Source organism: Pteropus alecto, unplaced genomic scaffold (genome assembly GCF_000325575.1).
Source record: "Pteropus alecto unplaced genomic scaffold, ASM32557v1 scaffold177, whole genome shotgun sequence".
In the NCBI taxonomy this organism is placed as follows: domain Eukaryota; kingdom Metazoa; phylum Chordata; class Mammalia; order Chiroptera; family Pteropodidae; genus Pteropus; species Pteropus alecto.
In genome coordinates, this window is record NW_006442207.1 from 7,476,160 (window position 1) to 7,484,747 (window position 8,588).

The 8,588-nt window shown below is 37.5% G+C and overlaps 1 protein-coding gene across 4 annotated transcripts in view; it reads left to right on the forward strand.

The window, feature by feature from the left end:
- XPNPEP1 (X-prolyl aminopeptidase 1) overlaps positions 1-8,588 on the forward strand; it is a 47,245-nt gene that overhangs the window by 2,217 nt on the left and 36,440 nt on the right. For all 4 annotated transcript variants that reach the window (XM_015596348.2, XM_006920872.3, XM_025039134.1 and 1 more), the window contains one exon: positions 3,698-3,786. In XM_015596348.2, coding sequence (XP_015451834.1) covers positions 3,698-3,786 — 89 coding nt within the window. Of the gene's footprint in view, positions 1-3,697; positions 3,787-8,588 lie in introns of those variants that run through there.

Sequence of the window (8,588 nt, forward strand, 5' to 3'; positions counted from 1 at the left end):
CTAGTGCTAGACTATCTCTGTCACCAAATAGCTGTGAGGCCTTGAGCAAGTTGTTTGATCTCTGTTTTGGATATTATGAACAATGTTGTTATGAACATTTGTGTACAAGTTTTTATGTAGATTTGTTTTTAATTTTCCACACCTAAGAGTCATAGGGTGACTCTATATTTCACTTTTTGAGGCACTCTGGGCTGTTTCCTAAAGCCACTACACCATTTTATATTCCCACCAGCGAAGTCCGAGGGTTCTCTTTTTTCCACATCCTTGCCTATACTTGTTATTGTCTTTTTTTTTTTCCTTTGATTATAATCTTCCTAGTGGTATCTCATTGTGGTTTTGGTTTGCATTTCTCAAATGAATAATGGTGTTGAAAATCTTTTCATGTACCTATTGGCTGTTTGTATATTTTCTTAGGAGAAAGGTCTATATAGAATCTTTGACCATTTCAAAATTGGGTATTTGCCTTTTTATTGTTGAATTGTAATAGTTCTCTATATACTCTGGATACTGGACTCTTACCAGATAATAAACTCTTACCAGTTGAAAATATTTTTTCTCATTTTATGGAGTATCTTTTTCACTTTCTTGATAGTATCCTTTGAAGCACCAAAGTCTTTTATTTATGTCTAGTATATCTCTTTTCTTTTGTTGCTTGTGCTTTTGATGTCGTTTCTAAGAAATCATTGCCTAATCCAAGGTCAGGCAGATTTATGCCTATGTTTTCTTCTAAAAAAACATGTCTGTGATCCATTTTGAGTTAATTTTTGTGTGTGGTATGAGGGTAGAGGTTCAACTTCATTTTTTGTGTGTGTGGATATCCAGTTTTCCCAGCATTTTTTGTTGAAGAGACTATTTTTCTTCATTGAATGGATTTGGCATTTTTGTCAAAAAGTTAATTGACAGTAATCTGAGGGTTTATTTCTTAACTCTCAATTCTATTTCATTGATCTATAAATGTCCTTATGTCAGTACCACCCTGTCTTGATTACTGTAGTTTTTTATTAGTTTTGAAATCAGAAAGAATGACTTCCAACTTTGTTCTTTTTCAAGATTGTTTTGACTATTCTGGATTTCTTGAATTTTCATATGAATTTTAGGATCCGCTTGTCAATTTCTGCATAGAAGCTAGCTGGAATTGATTGGTATTGCATTGACTATGGATTATTTTGGGGAGTATTGCCATTTTTACAGTATATTCTTCTGGTCTGTGAATGTGGAATGTCTTTTTATTTATTTAGGTCTTCTTTAATTTCTTTTAACAATGTTTTGTAGTTTTCAGAGTGTAAGTTTTGCACCTCTTTTGCTAAATTTATTCCTAGCTATTTATTGTTTTGATTTTACTGTAAATGAACCTTTCTTAATTTCATTTTTCGAATGTTCATTGCAAGTATATAGAAATACAGTTGATTTTTGTGTATTGGTTTTGTATCCTCCATTTTCAATGAGCTTATTGCTCTGATTTTTTTGTGGATTCTTTAGGATTTTCTAAATTCTAGATAATGCCATTTTCAAATACAAATAGTTTTATTTCTTTTCTAATATGGGTGCCTTTTATTTTAATTTCTTGCCTAATTGCCCTGGATGGAACTTCTAATGCAACGTTGACTAGAAGTGCCAAGATTGGACATTTTTGTCTTTTTCCTGATCTTGGAAAACATTCAGCCTTTTAACATTAAAGATGCTGTTAGCTGTGGGTTTTGTAATATTATTGATCAGTTTGAAGAGTTTCTCTTCTAGTTTATCGAGTACTTTTATCATGAAGGGGTGTCGGATATTGTCAAATGCTTTTTCTGTCTTTTGAGGTTATTGTAGTTTTTGTTTTTTATTCTATTGATATTGTTACATTATTTTATTTAATTTATTTATTCTATTGATAATGTAACATTGAAATATTACATTAATTTTTGTATGTCGAACCAAACATGTGAAATAAATTCCACTTGGTGGTGGTGTCTGATCCTTTTGATATCTTAGTGGATTCAGTTCTCCAGTATTTCATTGAGGATATTTACATTTATATTTATAAGAAATATTGAGGTGTCTTACTTTTTAATGAAAGACTATATGGTTCCCTCAGTAAAGAACATCATTATGTCCAATGAAATTAAAGTCCAGCCATCTGAGAGCAGGTCTAGAGTGAACGGTAAAAATTTCTGGTCTTCTGGTTCTGTCTGTGTGGGACTGAGCTGCTGTGGAGCCCTCTCCCTTTACTAACATAAAAATGTAAAATTATAATAAAATTACCTTTATGTTTATAGCCAAATAACATCTACAACCTGTTGTATCGCCTATGACAGTCTTTGTTGCCTCTCTGATCTTGTCTCCTAACCATTTACTTCTCTATCTCCCAACACACACAGCCATACCACACTGCCCTCTTTGCTCTCCCTCTGGTGTAACAGCCATACTCTTGCCTTAGGGCCTTTGCATTTGCTGTTCTCCTTTCCTGGAATGTTCTCCTAGACATCCACATACCTTGATCTCTTGCTTTTTTTTTTAAGTCTCTGCTAAAATGTCATCTGTTAGCAAAGAGGCTTACCAGGCAACCCCATATCAAATATCCTTTCCCCTTTACTCGCTGACAATCTCTTCCCCTGGCCCTGCTTTATTTATTTTTTCTCATATAGAATACATACTCACTATCTGACATACTGTATTCTTGTTTTGTGTCTGTTGTGTTTCCTATCCTCCCCTCCCCTCCTACCAACCCCTACCCCCCATAAACCTCCTGAGGTCAGAGATGTTGCCTGTTCTAGTCATTGTTGTGTTTATAATAGGCCTGGATTATAGAAGATTCTCAATAAATATTTCTTGACCGGTGGAATTAAAAGAAAGAGAAATCATCAGGTGCCAGAAATTTAGTGGAACTTAAGGCCTGAATTTGGGGGAACTTAACTGGTAAGCTGAGCCTTGGGGAGGTTATCAGATGCTATACACCTTCATACAAGGGGTCTAGGGTGTTAGACTATCCACATAAGAGGACAGGAGACTTGTGTGTATATCTAGCAAAAAACTTAAAATGAAAATTAGTTTCAGAAGCAGATGACAGTGACAGTTGTAGTGTTTGTAGTGTTTGTACAATTTAGGGCATGTCTCATTCTCATAGATAAAATAGTTTCTACTGAAGATAAGCCCTTACTAAAAGATTACAAAGCATGAAAAGAATGACCTACCAAGAGGGAACCAGCAGACCCAGCAAACTTGAGGATTTTTATCTTAGACCTTCTAGTGGAAAGTCTGAAACGAATTATAAATAAGGGTCCCAAATAATTAAAACTAAGAGAAGGACTAGAAACCATAGTGAAAGAATAGGACACCATGAAGAAAGAACAAGAAAGAACAAGAAATTAAAAAAAAAAAAACCCCAAAAACAAATAGAACTTGTACATGTGACAAATATAGTCATTGCAAATAAAATCTTTTTATACTAGTTAAATAGGAGATTAGATTTAGCCGAAGAGAATTTATGAACTAGAGGTTAGGCCTGAGAAGATTTACCTGCCTTGGTGCTATTTTATCTGCAGGTTTTAGCTGAGGCTTTTATTTATTTTATCACTGATACTAGGGTAGGAGTTCTTCCGACGCACAGAGGAAAATTGCAAAGTCAAGTAGATGTCCTCTCCTCTCTGACTAAGCCTTGCCACATTGACTCTGGTCAAAGTCTGCAATATCCTTTTCTTTCTTTCTTTCTCTTAAGGGCGAGTCACCGGGATTTTCAGCTGAAAAATTTGAGAATAATTGAACCTAACGAGGTGCTATACTCAGGAGACCCAGGTGTGGAAACAGGTAATAATTTTGCCTATTATTAGATGGAACATCTCGAAAGGATTTTAGGCCCTCTCCCACCTCAACCCCAAGTTGGGAGAAAAGAGAAGGTAAGGGATTAATAAATGATCATGACTGGGGTGGGAGGATGTATATTTGAAAATTAAAAACCATTTTATTCTTTGGATTCCTGGGTAGTTGGTTACTGTTTCTATATATTTACTACTTTTTTTAGATAGTAAGTTAGACAATTATAGTTTTTGCATTTCCCATTCCAGGGGTAGTAATGGTGATAGTGGTGCTGCTGGTGGTCATAGGTTACTATTGAAGTCCTAATTTAGTTTTTCTAATCTCTAATATAATCCTTTATTGACTGCCTTAGAGGTTAGCTTTTACTTTTTATCATATAATTATGAAATGAGAAACGTTTGTAATATATGATTTTGTTTTATAAATTGAATTTTTGGGAAAAATTTCTGGAACCATACCTTCTCCCTAGAACTGATTAGTTGTATTTTTGGGTTGCCACAAACCTGAATTCTGAAAAGTATATTTCTGTATTTCTATGCCATGTGAGCCAGTGCTGTTCTATGTGGACCACCCAGGAGAACCACGTTTCCTTTTAGCTGACTGAAGAAGTTGATCCCTTGAAACATAAGATACCAGGATTAATCTCTCTTTGGAAAATCAGTGCTATAATTGCATGCAATTCTAGGTCCTTTTTCTTTAAAAATATAGATGCATGCAACACATTTTGGGCTATTATCAGGAGGGAGGAAAGGAAGGAGGAATAGGAAAAATAGAGAGTAAAGAAAGGGAAACGTGATAGAATCATCAAATTTAGAGTAGGAAGAGAACTTCTATTTCTTTTTATTATATATGAAGAAATAGAGGTTTAGGGAGCTTCGGTTTGAAGTTGCAGATCCCAGCTGGAAACTGGTACCCACTTGTTTTGAGGCTGTTCATCTTAGAACGCCTTAAGAGATCCTCTGTTAGGTCCCTTAGATAATATGGTGTAATAGAGCATGAACTTGGGAATTAGGTAGACCTTGGGTCATGGTCCAGATCCAGTTGACTTGGGCAAGTATTTAACTCCTGTTCTTTTATCTGATGGGAATAGTGAAACCTCCCTTGAAGGGTTATTGTGAGAATTAACCACTGATGTCTGTAACACCCTCAGCAGTAGGACAGAGAAGCAAACCACCACCTCTAAAGCTATTGATGCTGGAAGAGCAGCTTGGTATCTGTGCATGTGTTCAGATGCTGAAATTGGAGTAAACCAGTCCCCTCTATTCTTGTAACAAGGCGTGTAGGAATCCCAGCTCGTGCTTCAGATGCAGATTCAAATCATATTTCCTGAGCTTCTACAATGTACCAGATGCTGTGCAGTGTACTTTCACACATATTGTCATGTTAAATTCTCCTAGCCACTCAGCGAGGTAAATAGGGTATGCTTTTTATGTACTTCTAAGCAATGAAAAGTCTTGTTTATGATGAAGGCTGAAGGTTTAGGAACTTATTTCTAAAAGCAGACCCACATATAAAAGAGATATTTAAATGAGTCATTCATTTTAAAGCATGATTTAAAAATACCTGGCAGTGTATGGGCTAATGTTACATCATAGACTAGGTTTGTTGCTCTTGGCTTTCCACTTCCCTGCACACCCTAATTAGCTCTTGGCTGCTTCTGATATTTCTGAAAAGTAATAGGATGTGGAATGAACAGATGCTATAATATGGCATCTTCTAAGATCCTAGCTTTCTTTCACTGAAGGTTCATTACTGTTTATTATATTGAGTCTGAAAAGATCATAGAAACAAAGTTGTGATGTACATTCAGCCATTGTTGAGTGAGCTGAGCTAGCTAGATACATGGAGTCAGAGATGCAGGTGACATGGTCCCTGCCTTAAGGAGAAGCAGTATACACACCTGTTACACTATTTATCTCGTTGCTTTCATAGTTAGTTACTTGTGCATCTAACTCTAATAATTGCAAGCACATAATATTACTATGTGCCAGGCACTATTTCTAAGTGCTTTATATATTCTTTATATATAGTAACCCATTTAGTCCTTATAAAAGTTACCCTGTGAGGGTCACCAGCTTAGCCTTTCATTTCCTCCATCTTGAGTGCCTTTTCAGCTGCTGCCACCTCTGTGGCTGGGTCTTATATTTGCACCAGCTTTTCCCCCTTCTCAGCTCTAGTTGCTCACCCACTCAGTTACTTCAAGGCCTGTTATCCTTGTGGCCACAGCTGTCTCCCCCACCTTGCTCATTGTATTCACCAGTGGTAGCTGCCTCCCCGCCACAGCACATTGCCTCAGCCATTGCATGTTGCTGTCTTCACCTTTGCTGTTGCTGCTTCTGTCCCATACCACATCTTAACTATTGGTTGCAGTATTAGGAGTTCCTTCATTATATCTGATGTAGATGACAAAGAAGTGGTTGTATCTAAGGAAACCAGGCACATGTGAAGGGCATGAAGGATGGGTAGAGAAGAGCAGAGGAAGTGTTGAGAATGATGGTGGGGTCAGGTGGCATTGTGGAGGGAAGTACACAGATGCCACTGTAAGGCTGTTGATGCTGACAATTTTGAGGAGGCCTGTCAAAAAGATCGTGATGATAAAGTAGGAGATGGTGATGCAGGTCAGAGTGTGGTCATGAGGAAGCAAGTTATGGTACCAAGAAGCAGAGGATGTCTTTGGCTGGCTTTATTTTGCCTTTGGTAGTTTGCAGTTTGTAATTGAGGATTTGGTGCTTGCCATTGGTCTTGTTGACTTTATTGATGAAGTTAGTGACTGGTAATACACTGCGGGCAGCACTATAAACACTGAGTCAGTGCTATCAAAGTCCTTAGGTCGGAATGTGTGTGGTTATGGTACCAAGAAGCAGAGGATGTCTTTGGCTGGCTTTATTTTGCCTTTGGTAGTTTGCAGTTTGTAATTGAGGATTTGGTGCTTGCCATTGGTCTTGTTGACTTTATTGATGAAGTTAGTGACTGGTAATACACTGCGGGCAGCACTATAAACACTGAGTCAGTGCTATCAAAGTCCTTAGGTCGGAATGTGCCCAGATAGAAGCCAGATTCTATAAGGAAATTAAGGATCTCTAAAGAAAATGCATTGGCTTCTATCATATATTTCTTTTTTAAAATTATGGATGCCCAAGTTATACTCCAAACTAATTAAATCAGAAGTTATCCAGGTAGTTCTAACGTGTGGTCAAGGTTGAAATACTGCTCCAATGGAAGTATACATTTTTTTTTTAAGTAGCTGGAGATGACTTGATTGTTGTAGGAAATGTGGAATGTGGATTCTGCCACCTGCCGAGTCCTTCGTTCTGTTTTGTGCTTTAGTTGACATGTTGCACCCTTACAGCAGCTTCACAGAGGACCCAGGTATGGGGTCCCTTCTCCCACTTCACTAGGGAGTCATGATCCTGGGCTGGGATCTTGGCCAGCTCCTTGCCTGGTTCCTGACTCCCAGACTATCTCTGAGTGACAGCACCAGGTACAGTGCCTCCCTAGCAAGTGGCAGGGAAGTTTACATTTTTGCTTGACTCTAAAAACGTTAAATTGCTCAGAAATACGATTTGGAAACATGTTGTCTGTCCCGAAAGATGTCATAATAAAGTTTTCGGATGTAACATTAGTCCGTGATATAACATAGCCCATATACTGCCAGGTATTTTTAAATCAAGCTTACGAGGTTACAGAAGGCTTCATTTTAAACTCAGTGGAGGTATTGGCATATAAACTTAGGTCAGAGCAGGTACTTTTACTTTTTTTCAGATAGATGGGAAATTGTAGGCTCAGTACATCAAGTCAAAGGAAAGGATGCCCCTCTGAAAAGTGTTCAGAAGCAGCTGTAATGCAAGGACTGTGGACATGTTTGAATTCTGAATAGGACTTTTCCAACAACTCTGTTTGAGTACTTCTGTCCTTTGGAGACCCCTGAGTCAGAGCCCTGAGGCCTGCGACTGAAGCTGCCCTTGCCACAGATTATGAATGGGGCACTTTTTTCAGTGAGTCCTGAGATCATTATGGTACCTCATAGGGGTACCTATTGGAAATTATCGTCATGACAGATGTCTGGAAGCTCATGGTGCTGGTGATCATGAAGGAGAAGCAGCAGATGAAAATGTTCAGGAAAAAGATCCAAAAAAAGATGTATACCCAGCAGGGCACAAACTAGTGAGTCAGGGTGTCACTTCTTGAAGATAACCCATAGTATAATGACCTCAATGTAATTCTCTATTACTTAGAATATTGTGCATTAGAATATTTTTGGTTAAGTGAAACATTTTTTTATTTGTTTAAAAAATGGGTTGGCAAAACCCAAAACACTGACAATACCAAATACTGGCAAGGATGTGGAGTAACGGGAATTTTCATTTTTAACGGTAGAAATGCAAAATGGTATAGCTAGGTTGCAAGACAGTTTGACTATTTCTTACAAAACTAAATAAACTTACCATATGATACGTATGTAGCATATGGTACATGCTCCTTGGTATTTACCCAAAGGAATTGAAAACTTACGTTCATAAAAAACCTACATATGGATGTTTATGGCAGCTTTGTTCATAATACAGACAGTAAAAAGATTTGTTGCTGGGGGGGTTTGGGAAGACGGATGGGGAAGGAGGGATGGATAGACTGAGCAGAGAGGATTTTTAGGGATTATTCTGTGTGATACTATAATGGTGGATATATGTCATTATACATTTGTCAAAACCTGTAGAATGTACAACACCAAGAGTGAGCTGTAATGTAAATTATGAACGTTGGGGAATAACGATGTGTCTGTGCACATTCATCAG